Source organism: Phyllopteryx taeniolatus, chromosome 3 (assembly GCF_024500385.1).
Source record: "Phyllopteryx taeniolatus isolate TA_2022b chromosome 3, UOR_Ptae_1.2, whole genome shotgun sequence".
NCBI lineage: Eukaryota > Metazoa > Chordata > Actinopteri > Syngnathiformes > Syngnathidae > Phyllopteryx > Phyllopteryx taeniolatus.
This window is the reverse complement of record NC_084504.1, coordinates 2,318,943-2,335,074: the sequence shown is the minus strand read 5'-3', so window position 1 is coordinate 2,335,074 and position 16,132 is coordinate 2,318,943. Positions and strand designations below refer to the sequence as shown.

The following is a 16,132-nucleotide window of genomic DNA, read 5'->3' as shown; positions in this document are numbered from 1 at the left end:
TTCCTATTTATGACAAGGCTTTCAAAATGGAATAGTAGTAATCATATTTTATTCATGTAGAATTTGACTTTAGACTCTCAATATGTCTGAAAGAACATATTGTGGCAATACTTTTCGTGAGAGGCAAAGTCACAGACTGCCAGAGGTGAATTACATAAAGTGTCATGAAAAAATATTTTCCCTTTCTCAAAATCTTCTTTTTTTTTTTTTTTTTTTTTTTTTTTTTGCCGTTCCCCAACTTAAATGTTTAGGATCATCAAACAAATCAGATAAAGATAACCCACGTGAATATAAAATGCAATTTTTTAAATGGTGATTTCACTTATTAAGGGGAGAAAACTTCTAAAAGGTACCTGCCACTGTGTGAAAAAGTAATGGCCCCCTAAACCTAATAACTGGTTGGCCAACCCTCAGAAGTAACAACCAAAATCAACTGTTTTCTATAACTGCCAATTAGCCTTGCACATCTCTGTGGAGAATACATAAATAAATAAATAATAATAATAAACAATTCTACAAGGAGGAGCGAACCAAAAGGTCCTCTCTTCCTTGAAGAAGTGCTTTAATTCTGCAACACTGCGGCGTTTTCGAGCGCCAATGGCCTTTTTAAGATAGATCCAAATATCGATGGTGTCGATACCAAGTCTGTATCTCTATCGGATCAATACTAGCTTAATGAAATCGATACTGTAGTTTCAGTTTCCCTCTTGTGTGCACTGCTTCGGTTTTGTCTAAGAGGCGACAGCCAGCTCGCTTCTGTCTCAGCGTAAACAGGCACACTTTGCTCCTCCTCCCCCTTCTTGTGTTTCGATGTTGTGCCGTTATGTGACTTAGCAGCGCAAGGCAAACAGGCAAGCAAGCCACCGGCTCGAGCTATCTTACACCCAGAACTGGTCGCCGGCCAATCGCAGGGCACATACAAACAAAGAACCATTCACACTCACATTCACACCTACGAGCAATTTGGAGTCTTCAATTAACAGAACGTGCAAACTCCACACAGGCAGGGCCGGGATTTGAACCCGGGTCCTCAGGACTGTGAGGCAGATGTGTTAACCGTGCCACTGACATAAAAAAAATCATGCAACAAAAAACACCAAAAGCTGAAAAGATATTACCGTTACCAATTAACTTTGTGCTAATTCTGTCCCGGGTTTTAACGACTTAATGATTTAAAAGGGAACATCGCAAAAACACTTAAAAGGTCATGAAAATGAATTGAGACGCAGCAATTCGATGATGCATCGATCTTTATTGAAAAGTATCGGTATCAGTGTCGGCGATACTGGCCCTGTATCTACTTGGTATCAAATCGATACCAAAATATGCTGTATTGTACACCACCAGGTCATGCACCAGCATTTCAATCCATTCAAGCCCGGACTTTGACTAGGCGACTCCAAAATCTTTTTATTCGAATTTGTTTTTAAAGGGCCTGTATTTTAGCTATTTACTGTAGATCTCCACAGAGCGACTCTCTAACATGGACTTAGTATAAAAGTTTTCATTTCGTTTCAAAAAACAAATTGGTTTGATCATACGAGTGTCCAGAAAAGGACCCTCTGACAGCTACTTCTGTCTGAACCAGTTTTTTTTATCCGCTTTGTCCATATTTGGAAACTCCATTATGTGTTTAAATGGCTTATCTTTGTCTGATATTTACATTTTTTTTTCCTGATCTTAAACATCAAATTGGGAAAACTATGCAAAAAAAAACAAAAATGAAGAATTTGAGAAGGGGCGAACAGTTTGTTCACTGCACTGCACTAATATCTCTAATATCCCGTCTCTACCATAACTAAACATTAAGGTTACCGTAGTTTATGGATGCCCTCAAGATGACATAGAGTGAATGTTGCACACGAAAAGGCGAAAAGCTGGCACGTGTTAAAATACACATCTGTTCCATTATGTGACAACACTACCGAGTAGGCCTTCATCTGCATTGCAGAAATCAATCAATTATAATCTGTGACATCTGTGTCAACGGCTTTCAAAGGCACCAGTCAAAAGTTTGTTTTTGATCGGACTGTGCTGACTTGGTCGACACAGTATGATCCGAACGTGTGATCGTTTGAAATGATGCCAAGGCATGAGATCTGCCGGCCGACACAAGAAAGCTGTCGCACTGTTGCTTTGAACAGGACGTTGATCAAAATGTGAATTTGCGCGGGTGATACATATTCCTCTAAAATATTTACATCACATTCAGTGAAGATTTATTTTAGCATCTGCTTACACTTACTACCCCCCTTGTCACATCTACTGTGTCATCAGCACAGCCTATCAAACTAATGCTCAAAACCTTCTGTCATTAAACACTTCACGTGGACTATAGGGATCTGCAGAGTATTCTGTAGAGTGAATTATTATTTTTATTATTATTAATCATTAGTGACCTTATGTTAGTAATTTGAGATTTATCGTTTCGGTTGTTGTTGTTTTTTTTTTGGGGGGGAGCAATTTGTACTGTATGTACTAACGTTACAAACAGAAATGTAATGCAAAACTTTTTGGGGGGGGGGGTTGTTTTTGTTGTTGGTCTTTGAAAAAAAGATTTACATCAAAAAGAAAGGTAGTTGGAGATAGATAAATGGAAGATGGCGAGACAGAAGAATTCATGTTATCTATTTAAATACAAAACAACAAACAAATACCACTGAATGTCTTTTATCGCAAATTTGATTTCTCGTGTTTATAATAGCAGTTTGTTTCATTCCACATTCAGTGTTTAAGCAAAATTGAAGTTTTTTGTCATACGATAAAATTGAACGCTGCATTTCTGGAGAGAAGGGAAACATGCACATCGCAGTGATTTTTCATTCAATATTGAGTTGGGCCCGCGACGTTGTCCCAATTTTTTTATTTTGAGTTTGACACCCCTGTTTAAAACCAACAGAGAGACTCCATAGCTGAAAATTAACAGCCCGAAGACGGAGAGGAAATCAGCAGTGTGACCTTCAAAATAAAGATGAATGTTACAACTCCCACTTCTCTTCATTTGTTTTTTTGATAGCGCTGAAATGTTTTTACGAATCTTTCCAAAATATTTCCTTGACCTCACTAGTACAAACTGGGGATTGCTGTTTTTCCCCGAATAGTCTAAATCAGTGGTTCTCAATTGTTGTCACCCTGCGAAACGCATACTCCTATTGTTGCAAAGTCGCGACCCACTTTCATAGACTCAGACCCCCCCCCCCCCCCCCCCCCCCCCGAAAAAAAAATGTTCGTTTTAAAACTAGCCTCTAAAACATATGTAGAGCATATTATATTTTAAAGTGCTATTTCAAATGGGTATGTTGTACTGCCAAAGGCACATTGCTTGCCACGATGTCTGGCAGCTTAAAAGATTCACCTTCGCTTTTATTTGCAAACCGTAGACCGGAAGTTGTCAGTGTTCCGTTTTGTCAATTGCCGCTTGCCCGCACATCAACTCATCAGAAAATTAAGGGGGAGGCTTGGTGTTGCACGGATTACCGTTCTTGGACATTTTTTCTTCCACTAGGAACAGTCCTAATAATTTTTCACAATCTGCCGGGGTGGCCATTTTTTTCACGCGAGGACATAATACGAACAATATATGACTTGAGGAACTTTTATTTATTTATCCCCCCCCCCCCCCCACACACACACACACACACACATCTCTCCAGGAGGTGAGAGAACTGCGATTCATCGTGAGTGAAGACGTGACCAAGGGACGAGCGAACCATGAAAGTTAACCAACAGTGTTTGTGTTAGCAGAAAGAAAATCCCGACTGTACCCCGCGGAAGTTTTGTTCTGATTTGGCCGTGTTAGCTAAACTTCCACACTCGGAGCTCCTTCATTACGACTGGATCTAAACATACTCCTTTTTTTGAGGGAAGTTTTTATTATTATTTTAAAATTTTTTTTTTTTTTTTTTTGTCTCCTTGCCTCCAATCCTTGCTCCGGAGTGTTCTTATCAGAAACAACGCTGGCTGGGTGCCAGTGAGGTGAGCTTCTCCTTGTCTTATTTCCCAAACGTTGTTTTTTTTTTTTTTCCTCTCCTTAAATTGTATGTTGACGTGCTGCGGGGCAAGCATTGTTTCCCGCTGCAATTTGAGATCCTACTGATAAGATTCACAAGGAATACACAAATGAATCAAGGCCTTACCCGTGGACACGTCTTTTTGCTCATTCAAGAAAAAAAAAAAAAAATATATATATATATATATATATACTGTATACATGTAAAAAACCAAAACAAAACCAAAACCCTAACTCTCCGAACACAATTGTTTTTTAAAACTTTTTTTTCTTTTTTTTTTTTTTTTTAACTTTCCTGACACATCTTCGACTTAGTATCATTGCAGACATTTCGTGCAAAAAAAAAATGCTAGAAAGTGCATCTAACTTTTAAACAACACTGTGAATACGCGCTAAAATCTAATCTAAATGTTAAAAAAAAAAAAAAAAAAGTTAAAAGCCTTTATCCTCATGGTATGGTCCAGATGCAATTAAATTGGGGTGCAACTCCTCCGAAATATACATATAAATAATAAAAACAATCCTAAGACAATACTACATTATGTGCAAATAAAAGTAAGGAACATTGTGATTAGGATATGTAAAGTATACTTTAGCCAAAATATTAGGAATTCAGTTGCTGCTATGTTGTTCCCCCACCACCGCAACACACGTGTACATTGTATCATTTTAATGTTCTTCAGTTGTTTGTCCACCATGCCAATGGATTGCCGGACATAAGAAAGGCTCAGACATCATCCACACTCTGGCCACTCATTTGGAAATGCTGTGAAGTTATCCTTGTGGAATGCCCTTATGGTTTTAACTGTCATGAAATCTGTCAAAGGGCTGAGTTATGTGATGTGTAAACGTCTGCATCAGTGCAAAGATGGCAGTTTCGGAATAAAATTTTCACCTGGGAATATTTGGTCCTCATCATAAAGGAGTCATAAATACAGTTTATAATAATAATTTTACATTTGTAAATAATTTAGCTTTTCCCCCATATAATTTTGTAACAAACTTTCTCATGTAATAATGCAGTCAGTTAATTTGTGTCAGGGTCAGACAGTTGCCATCATCAAACCTTTATTATCTCCATACATGTTGTCAGTGCAGTAAAAAATTATATTGTTTATTGTTAAGCTTCTCTGGTCATTTTCAAGGTAGTCATTAGCCATTGTGCTTTTGGCAGTATGTTATTTTCTTCATCATTTGTTTAGTAAAATGAAATGATGTTTAATTTATGTATTACTCGTGATACTGAGCAGCCAGATCCTTTCCTGTGTTGCTGTAAGGTCCACTTCTGGTTCTGTGGTTGCAACTGTGTTTTTCCTCCTCGCATCACAAGTACCCCTCTCTTGTGTCATTACAAAACCCCTCACAAAAAGCTGTAGAGAAAACAAAGCACCCTTGTGGGGTTAATTCTCCAGAAGCTCACTGAGCTAAAGTCTTACGGGATTTGGTGTCATGCATGATTGTGTTTTGACCGCCATGTTGTTTGACTTTTGAGGCTTATTTTTTCCCATACAATTTTGGTTGAACTTCAAATTGTACCACCTTTGGATGTTATCTGGAATTCCCCCCTTAATAAACTACCTATCCATCTGCTATACCGCTTATCCTCACTAAAGTCGCGGGTGAGCTAGATCTTATCTCAGCTAATTTCAGGCGAGAGGTGGGTGTACTCCCTGGACTGGTCGGCAGCCAATCGCAGGGCACATACAGAATAGACAACCATTCACATTCACATTGGAATGTGTGAGGAAACTGGAGAGCCAGGAGAAAACTCACGCAAACGGGAGGAGAACATGCAAACTCCACACAAGAAGGCCACAGCACAGATTTGAACCACCATTCTCAGAACTGTGAGGCATATGTGCTAACCATAAGTCCATGATTCTGCCTACTATCTATTAATAAAGTATCTATGTCCACAACTTCTCGTTTGGAAATTTGCATTGGAGTCACTGTGAAAGTCACTTTGGATGTGCGTGTGAACCAAATGGCAATGTGTCAGGCAGCTTGACTCTGATTGTTTTTACATTTAAGCGTAATCTCATGGCATGCTGGTGTTGAACCATGTCTTGATTGTGAGTCTGTGAGAGAAAATGTCTTGTTTTTGTACAGACACAGTGGATACCTGAGCCTTGGTGGAATGGGCTGGTACTCTGTTGCTCCACTGAAAGAGTGGAGATAACTGAGGAGTTACAGAATGAGGGAGCTGTGGAATTTTATGCATGGATGGCAGTGAACAGCAATAATAGTGAAGGCCATGTTATGGGTTAGGCCTGTAACGTTTATCTTTATAAAATGCAAAGAACAGTAATGTATTATCTCTCTAAAACTAAAACATTTAATTTGGATTTAATTTGGATTTTAAAACAAAAACAATCCCAGCAGGCACGGTGGTCGACTGGTTAGCACATCTGCATCACAGTTTGAGGATGCGGGTTCAAATCCGGCATCGCCAAAGTGGAGTTTGCATGTTCTCCCCGTGCCTGCGTGGGTTTTCTCTGGGTACTCCGGTTTCCTCGCACATCCCAAAAACATGCATGGTAGGTTAATTGGAGACTCTAAATTGCCCGACGGTGTGAATGTGAGTGCGAATGGTTGTTTGTTTATACGTGCCCCGCGATTGGCTGGCAACCAGTTCAGGATAAGCAGTACGGAAAATGGATGGATGGATGGATGGAGACTCCTAGCAATATTATACTTGCATTGATGTTACTGAGGAGGTAGAAAAATCTGTATTGTTTTCCGGATACACTATATTGCCAAAAGTATTTGCTCACCTGCCTTAACTCAGATACTGTATGAATTAAAGTGACATCCCATTCTTAATCCATAGGGTTTAATATGATATCGGGCCACCCGCTTCAGTTATGACATGTTAAATTCTTCTGGGAAGGTTTTCCATAAGGTTTAGGAGTGTGCTTATGTAAACTTATGACCATTTTTCCAGAAGCGCATTTGTGAGGTTACACGCTAGTGTTGGACGAGAAGGCCTCCCTCTCAGTTTCCGCTCTAATTCATCCAAAAGTGTTCTATAGGGTTGAGATAAGGATTGACTGGCCTGCACGGAATCCTACCCTCAACCTGATAGAAGACATTTGGGTTGATTTCGAGTGGACAGTAAACAAGGCCTTCTTTTCCAACATCAGTGTGTGATCTCACAAATATGCTCCTGAAAGAATGGGCACACATTCTCCTAAACTCACTCCTAAACCTTGTTGAAAGCCTTACCACAAGAGTTAAAGCTGTTGTAGCTGCACAGGGTAGACCAACATCATATTAAACCATATAGATTTAGAATGGGATATCACTTAACATCATATATGTCAAGGCAGGTGAGTGAATACTTTTAGCAATATAGTGTATATTGTATGTACTGTACTGTACTATATTGAAGTGATGGCTTCGATTTAAGAGGGGTGTATTCATTCTAGACAATTGTTGTTTACAAATGCAAGTATAATGTCTTTGAATTTTACTGAGGTTCATCTATTATGAGCATGTATCAGGTACTGTTCAGCCCAAAATTATTTGGACAATGGCCACATGTTCTTGGGATTCTTGCAGTCTTTTCAAAAAACCTTTTGTGTCACTTCCAGCCAGATGATATACATTTAACAAATAGAGTATAAATCATTTTAGTAAATGATTAGTGTGTGACACTCAATTTAAAACGTTTATGGCCTGCAAAATCTGGGCTGATTTCTTCATAGTATTCAAATGTTTTATTGAAGGGTTTTATGAGCTGGGAGCCTAAATTATGTAAAAATAAGTAAATACTTGAAATTGTTTAAATTCTGGGCCGTGAATCTATAATCTCTGAAAGTTTAACTGTTTGAATGGAATTATGTAAATAAACTTTTCCATGATATTAAAATTTGTTGGAAAGGGTCTAATATATATATCATATTTGTCCTTAATTGTTTGGATGTTAACAAATCAGAATGCATATTGACTATGAACTTTCATTAAGATCTGTGTTCAAGTCACAGTAAAAGCGTCAATATCTGAACCTAACAGATATTTATATGAAACAAGACTCAAACTGAATGTAGATTTCTTTGGCACGGATCTGCCCATTTTTGATATTTTTTTAATGGGTAAAAAGAAAAACGAATAGCATATTATGATGTGATTTATGAAATAATGCTCTGGGTACAATTATTGAAAACTGATATCAATCAAGGGTCAATTGGTACAAATTGCGACCTTCTCATTACCACTATAATATACTGTACAACCTACCTAGTAAGATTGCTTAATAATTCAGGTCAGATCCAATTGGGTGTCGGGAAACCAAGTTGATGAGCCTGTGCTGAGTGTGTGCGTAGTAAAACACACTTTAGTTTGACTGCCGCTCACATGGGAGCTGAGGATGACAGAGCATTGTGTCATCGTGGGGACAAGCGACTTCCTCCTCCTTGCTGACTGGCTATCCTGGTTCCAAGGGAGCAGGGAACGTGCGGTCTTGCCGCAGAAGCACTTTCTTGGAGTCATCCCAAAGAGTGAGTCACTTCTTACGAAGCCGCGATGACCAAGCCTCTTTGTCACCCTTGGATCCCCCTGGCACAACTCAGCTGCTGCAATGGTGAAGTGTTCTCGGAAAGTGAAAATGAATTGGTTTAGGGGGAAACGGAGTGCCTTTTTGGGAGATAAACGCTCATTGGTGATTAATTCTTGAAAGAAACCACATTTCCATCAGAACTTTGCTCTGGGTGAACCAATAAAACCAATTAGACCTTTGACTCACATGTGACTTTTTTTTGTTATTTTACTACTAACTTACTGAATTACTCTCAGCACAATTAATCACAAAGAACCTTGTTTCCAGCTTTCTGCTGTTGTTCGACAGTCTCACAAATTGTGTGAGTCCAAGCAGTGTTTGGGAGCAAATGGTTGTTGAGCCTCTTGGGCTTGGGCCAAAACCAAATGTTAGGTGATAGATCTCCAAGTGTGGAAATGATGTCTCTCTACAACGGTGTCACATAACACGCTGTAGTTTTTGGTTTTTAACGGATTCCTCAAGGGGGGTAGTTGCAAGTGTTCACTGAGGCCAGATGCTAGGGGGTGATGATGTAAGCAGATGTGCGTTTGTGTGGGTCATTCGCAGTGCTCTATTTGAAATAAATAAATAAACAGAGACGCTGGAGAAAACACGATGACAACCTTCGTGAGTTCATATTCAACAGTTACACGAAGGTTTTGAAAACAAAACATCTAATTTTATCATGGTCTGCAATATGTTGCCTGTGCTAAGACTGTCGTCAGTGTCCATGATTAAAGGTCCCCTTCTACCAAAATCCAATTTTTCTTGTTTTATGCATAACATGGGTCTAAATGAGCCTGTGACATTTTTCTTTTTACATCTATGAGGTTTGCCAATTGAATACAAAAGACAATAAATGGCAAAAGGCTTGCAAAATGCATGGATTTGAAATTGCTGTTGTGACACTGTTTCATCAATTAGTATTCAAGTGTATGGCCAATTCGTGGTTGGTACACACCCACTAAGCTCAGGAAAAATGGCTGAGAGACAACACGCTGCATTTTGTGCAAAGCTTTACATCACCTGGGAAACTCAGACTAGTGGAGGAGTCAATGGCTTAAAATTATTTTGGGAGAAATCCCTAAGCAACTCAGAACCTGAATTGTGTTGCGTTTGAGTCAATTTCATGAATGATGACTTTGTCAGCATAAGCTTTCACACACTGCTGGAAGTGCATTTCCGGGTTTTGAAAGAGTAACCAGTCAGGCGTCCGCCGCCAAGTCATGCAAACCTTTGTGGGGCCGTGAGTTGCTACTCACGTTCCCTATTAGTAGGCGAACAATCCACCACTTGGTGAATTCTGCATCACGATTAGGGTTGGGCATCATTTCAATTTGAGCGATTCCGGTCCCGATTCCGTTTCCAAACGATTCTCGATTCCGAATCTTTTAGGGGGCTGGGTCAAAAAAGTTTGCATGGTTTAAATAAAGGGTGTCCAAATTATGAACATCCAGTTTCTTAGCTGCCCGCAGCATAGAATAAAATGAACATTTGACTTGGGGTTCTTTATAACCAGTATCAATATCAAACCTATAAAAGGCAATGTCTGCGGAACTAACGCAATTGACTTAATATTGATTAATTAATGTTTCAGCTAAAAGTTTAATATAGCATTGTTTAAAGTAGTTATTTGTGACTGTTTTATCACGTCAAATGGTTTATATGTGCAAGTTTTAACTTGACTTTTTGTTTTAAGCTTGTAGCCTTTTATTTTGAAGGGTATGCACCAGAACTCAGCATTTTGGCACGAAAAGTAACTTCACACAACACCGGTGAGTTTTGAAAATGAACGTAAAACCTAAACAGCAAGAAAAAGAGTAATAAATGGAACCAAATACTATAAAACATTGATTCCTTTACCTACCCAACAATGAGGCACAAGGTTAGTCTTTGTGATACTATGAGACGTTTATGTGAATTCTGTCCCAATTCATTGTGATGTAAAGTTGCTAGTTTGACCTTTGAAGTTTTAGCTCAATGTTAAGCTTTTTTTCCTGTCATCAGCTCTTACGTTGGTTTGAAGAGTAAAATAAACGCTAAAAGCCATCAGTGCAAGAATGCAACCCACTGTTTAACTTGTTAGCTGCCTAAATGTTGGCATAGATTTTATTGTTTCACTCACCAAATTTGGCTTGACTGAAGTTCTGGGCGGTGTAGGCTGAGGCTCGAAGCGGGAGGGAGCACGTCAGACTTTTACACATCGTGAAAGCCTCCTTTGCACAATATCATCTTATTCCAAGTGTTGCACTGAGGCGACTGGTCATTTATTTTACCAATGTTAAGACATACTTTTGTTCACTGCCTTCTTCGTTGGTTTTCGCCACTTTCTACTCCGGGGTCGGCGGACTATAGGCATAGAAAATGGAAACCGAAATTTTAAAATTTGAACAATTCTGGGAGAACCGGAATGTTACTCCCGGTTCCAATCGGTTTTCGATTCTCGATGCCCAACCCTAATCACAATGATTGTGAGACCCCACATAGAATGACGCTCGGCTGCCGGGATTTCGCCAATGACCAATCAGAGCGAAGTTGTTTGCCATGTTTAAAATGAGAAGATCAGCGAAACAGTCAGCGCAAAACTTATTTACATGTGAATATTAATGAGAAGTCCAGCCTTCTTAACTGCCAGGTGAAAAGGATAAACTGGAATAGCTTGAAAAAGGGCATCCTGGTCATTTTCAACCTAAATTACCTTGCAAACCTGATAAAAGGAAACTAGAGATTATAAAAAGTGAATTTGTGCTTCTATTTTCCACAGTTCAGCAAATGACCTGCTGCTGATGCCCCAAAGTTCTGAATGGAGTTCCAGTCGAAGAAAAGCCAACAATTGTAGCTCCCTCAACAGGATGCTGATGAGGTCAAGTGTACTTCTGTTTCTGGCTTTCTTTGCCCAGTTTTTAACGACACAGTGCCGCCCTGCCATTCCTGATGAAGGTAAGTTTGTGCGATAAACTTTTTCCTTGTCCCCACTTTGGTTTTTGTATTTTCTCATTGAATTAAACTTTTAATCTGCTTTATCTTAACTCCTGATAGTCCATAGATAAGCAAAGCGTTGTTGTTTGAACTGGAATCAATTCGACATACTGTCACATTCAGTCAAGCCTGCCCTTTGTTGCGAGAGTGTCCTTGATTTTAAGGGATTTTTACACAAGATTCTTTTTTATACTGAGAATGGATAAAACAGCTGTTTGGCCATTTCTTCCCATGACATGGCATTTTGTATGCTGAAACATGAGTCTCAAAAGTATCTTTCCATGTAAACATTGAAAACATTCATCTGTCGAAAGGAAAGACATATTTGTTTGTCAGAACAAACAAATCTCAGAACATTGTCAGGTGTAAGTGAAACTTTTAAAAAGATATTTTTATTATGTTATTGTTCCGTAAATGTACACTATTCACAAAGTTATTTTCTTTCTCAACTCGCTATCCATTTAAACAAAGCAGTTTGCACCTATAACGGTTTCTGCTGTGGTTGTATGTACCAGCGTAACCCACAAACTGTTGCACTGATTTCAAGTGAATTTTGTGTGGTCATATAGGATTGGCCAATGAAGAAATCCTTAAATTTTGATGGGGATATGGTTTGCAGGTCCATTAATTATATTTAAATTTGTGATTGTGAAAACTCCTTTTCCTGGGAGATGCCTGATATGTCTTCTGGCAGTTTTTAACCACTTTTTAACTTGTACCACCGCCATCTACAGGATTGGACTGCAAAGTATGGGCTGCAGAAAAAAACTCTAGGACTGTACCTTACTAAGTAGCTCCTTTATATACTTGTTCCAGACAACATTTAGTTCTTAAACTTCAAAGTTTAATATTGGGACTTCTGCCTCAACTTATTCACTTCCATATAAAGAGTAAAGACGTGGTGAAACGGAAGTTCTATAAATGTTCCTTTTGACTAGGGGCCATGACTGTAATGGCTGCCTAAACCTGTGGGTAGTCGGCTGTGGCTGTTGACAGACCAAAGTCGGAAGTGTGAAGCGGCAGAGGGATATAATCAGCTCGGTATTATAATCATAATAATGAAGCGGGGTGGGGTGTGGGGGCTCTCTTGGGCCCTAAAATAAACTCGCAATGGTTGCTGTTGAACCAACAGTGGGACAGACTGAAGTAAATGAGTGCCATCTGTAGCTCAAGTGCAGTCACCAAGGATTCCTACCCATCTTTTTCTTAGTCATTTTTCTTAGTTTTCTAGAAAAAATATTCATTAACGCTTTTCTTTCAAAGAAAGAAAGATTCTGTGCTACTCTGGGCCATTGATTTATTAAAAAAAAAAAAAAAAAAAAAAAAGTGTGGAGAATGATTGTCTTCAAGTTGAGCTATAAATTATTATTTGCATAGGGGAGTGGGAGACACTTCTCATGTCTTATCCACCAAATGGCCAGGTATTATCTATGCGCCTCTATGCTTTTCCTCCTGCTCCCCCACTGACTTCAGCTTAGGAATGCTTCACTTTTCCCCACTTCCCTGCTGGGTGACGGATGGCTTCAGCTGTCGACAAACAATCACAGCAGCAGCATTGGGTTTCATTCCTTTTGTCTTGAGCAGGGAAACAAAATAGTTGTATGGAAATTATCTAGTACCTTATGAATGTTTCTATTGTCTTGTGGCTTCATGTTGTGTGTTACTCCCATAAGAAAAGACTTTTCCCTGAACAAATTAAATACATTGATTTCCCCCCCCCCCCCCAGAGGCCACTTGTGCACGCATTCAATGATTACAGATCATAAGAAATGTACTTTGCTTGAACATTTTCAAAGGTTTTCACTTAACCCTTTTTTTGTTCTCTATGTATTTATGTATTTGTCCCTTTCTACTGTGCTGTGCTATCAGGACTGCCACAAAAATGTTTAGTTACGTTATGTTTTAACAGTTGGTTGGCCCCCTTCTCACCACTGTCATGAGGAAGACACAAATGTTTGTAATATTTTAAGTGTGTAAAGACCTGGGGAAAAAATTGGTAGTGCCGTGAATGCTATAAAAACATGCCTCGGGTTTATTTAGATAGGGGATTTCGATCACAAATTTAATTTATTGTGTGGGTGGGCTGGAATGTAACCCTCGCGATGGAGGGAGGATTACTGTATCAATGATATAATTTGTATCCACCCACCCACCGCCTATCCTGTTCAAGGGAACTGGGACCTTTCCACGCTGCCTGCACCGAAGTCATGCAAATTTGCCACCATGCCAATTAGTGACTGATGAGTTTTGTCATGAGACAAAATGATATTTGTTTTTTTGTGATTGCCACCCCTGGTTTATGGTTTAAATGTGAACCAACATGTTGCTAGAAATGTGGCTACATAAAAACGAAAGAGGGAAAAAAATACCAGTAGTCATGCCATATTGATAATGCAATTATAATCAAACATTATATTGTTATTGAATATAAAATATGACTTATAAAGTGCGCTGTGAGCAAATTTCCAAAGCCTTTTAAGATCACCACAAAGACTTGAGGACTGTATTGAGACTTTCAGATCAGGATTCAACCCACCATGTCATGTTTGGAAGAGAAACTCTTTAGCACAAACTGTTGAACAGTTCAATCACAACTATTTTGAATACCTTGGTGACTGGTATTGAACTGTTGATGGCTTTGATTTCTTAATTGTAAGGGCAATCCTCATAGAATAGTAGTGTCATAGCAGTGTTAAAGGAGGTATTGGGGTCATCCATCCATCCATCCATTTTGTACACCGCTTATCCTCGCTAGGGTCACGGCTTTGCTGGAGCCTATCCCAGCTAACTGCGAGCAGGAGGTGGGGCACACCCTGAACTGGTTGCCAGCCAATCGCAGGGCACATATAAACAACCATTCACACTCACATTCATACCTACCATATTGGTGCCACACATCCTTGCAAGCCTCATGAACCCAAGCAATCATTTACCGTTGCTTTCCACTCTGACTTGAACACAAAAGCTATAGCACCCCAAAATTATGTTCAATCGCAAATTCAATATGCAGAAAAATCTGCAATTTATTAGGGTGTCATCGATTTAACAATGATAAACATGGTGGCAGAATGGGGACAGTCTAAAATGCTTCACGTAGGCATAAAAAAGCTTGACATGGCTTAATGTCCCAAAACTCACCAATCATCACCAAAATTTGTGGACATTTCTATTTATGGCAGCTTCAACCTCTGAAAATATTGTAACGATTGGCCCAATAATTAGCATTTTTTTGGACGTTAAGCGTTTTCCTCTTTATATGTGTTTTCTTTTCAAAAAAAGCTCAATGTAGCCGACTGGTTAGAACATCTCACAGTTCGGAGCACCCAGGTTAAAATCTGGCCTCGCCTGTGTGGAGTTTGCATGTTCTCCCCGTGACTGCGTGGGTTTACTCCGGGTACTCCGGTTTCCTCCCACATCCCAAAAACACGCACGGGAGTTTAATTGAAGACTCAAAATTGTCCATACGTGTGAATGTGAGTGCAAATGTTTTTTTGTTTATATCTGCCTTGCGATTGGCTGGCGACCAGTTCAGGCTGTAGCCCGCCTCCCGCCCAGAGTCAGCTGGGATAGGCTCCAGCACACCCGCAACACCAGTGAGGATAAGCGATACAGAAGATAAATGAATATACAGCGGCTGAAAGACGTATTTAACACGTCACCATTTTTCTCACTAAATATACTTCCAAAGGTGCAATTGACGCAAAAATTTCACCAGATGTTGGGAACAACCCAAGTAATCCATACGTTCAAAGAAAGTAGAACAAGCTCAGAAATTAAGTTGTGTGTAAACATGTGAAATGACACAGGGAAAAAGTATTGAACACACAAAGAAAGGGAGGTGCAAAAAGGCATGGAAAGCCGAGGCAACACCTAAAATATATCACTAATCAAACGGTAATCCAGCCTCTTGTCACTGCATATGAATATCAGCTGGTTCAGTCCTATTTGATGGCCTACAAAAAGGTCTCATTGCCAAGGTGTGAGTCAAGACACATCTCATGATGGCTAAAGGCTTCTTTATACTCGCGCGGACTATCCTGCACGCAGTTTGCCTTGATACTCGAGCGCAACCCACGCGTGCTGTTTTAAAAGTGTGCTGCAGTTCTCCTCCAAGTCAGTGGTGTCGCTACGGCTGGTATTGGCTAGGACGCCACAGGGTGGAGTCTCCTCTGCATTTTGTGGCCATTTCCGGTAGCCGTTTTTACTTTCCTTTCTGTAACAAGGAACAAAGAAACAACAATGGCGACCATGGAACAGTGTCTGCTCGAACAAATGGAGCTAGATGACCAGATGATATGTTTAATTATGCTGCAAAATCGATCAACAAGGCGACGGCGTAGGTGCTATGTGGAACCGGGAGGAACGCTGATTACATCATCACAGCATGTGACTAAAATGGACCAATCACGAGAGATGATGTCCGCGGCATGCTACGCGCAGCAACAATTGTTGCTGTGTGGGCCTCAAGCTACGCAGAGGGGCCGCGTGGGGCAATTCGTCGGTCACGTGGTGTTGTCATCTGGGCGAGCAGCGAGTATAAAGAGACCTTAAAGCAAAGAGCTGTTTCAAAAGACCATCGCACACTAAGTGTTGCAAAACATAACGAT

General features: G+C 39.8%; 1 protein-coding gene across 2 annotated transcripts in view; it reads left to right on the top strand.

Annotated features, from left to right (window-relative positions):
• The first annotated feature begins 3,431 nt into the window (after positions 1-3,431).
• The window catches only part of fgfr1a (fibroblast growth factor receptor 1a), a 38,784-nt gene continuing 26,083 nt past the window's right edge, over positions 3,432-16,132 (top strand). The window contains exons 1-2 of one of the 2 annotated variants that reach the window (XM_061766403.1): positions 3,432-3,975; positions 11,311-11,486. In XM_061766403.1, coding sequence (XP_061622387.1) covers positions 11,333-11,486 — 154 coding nt within the window. In that variant the 5' untranslated portion in view covers positions 3,432-3,975; positions 11,311-11,332. The remainder of the gene's footprint in view (positions 3,976-11,310; positions 11,487-16,132) is intronic. The other variant, XM_061766404.1, reaches the window with a different exon arrangement.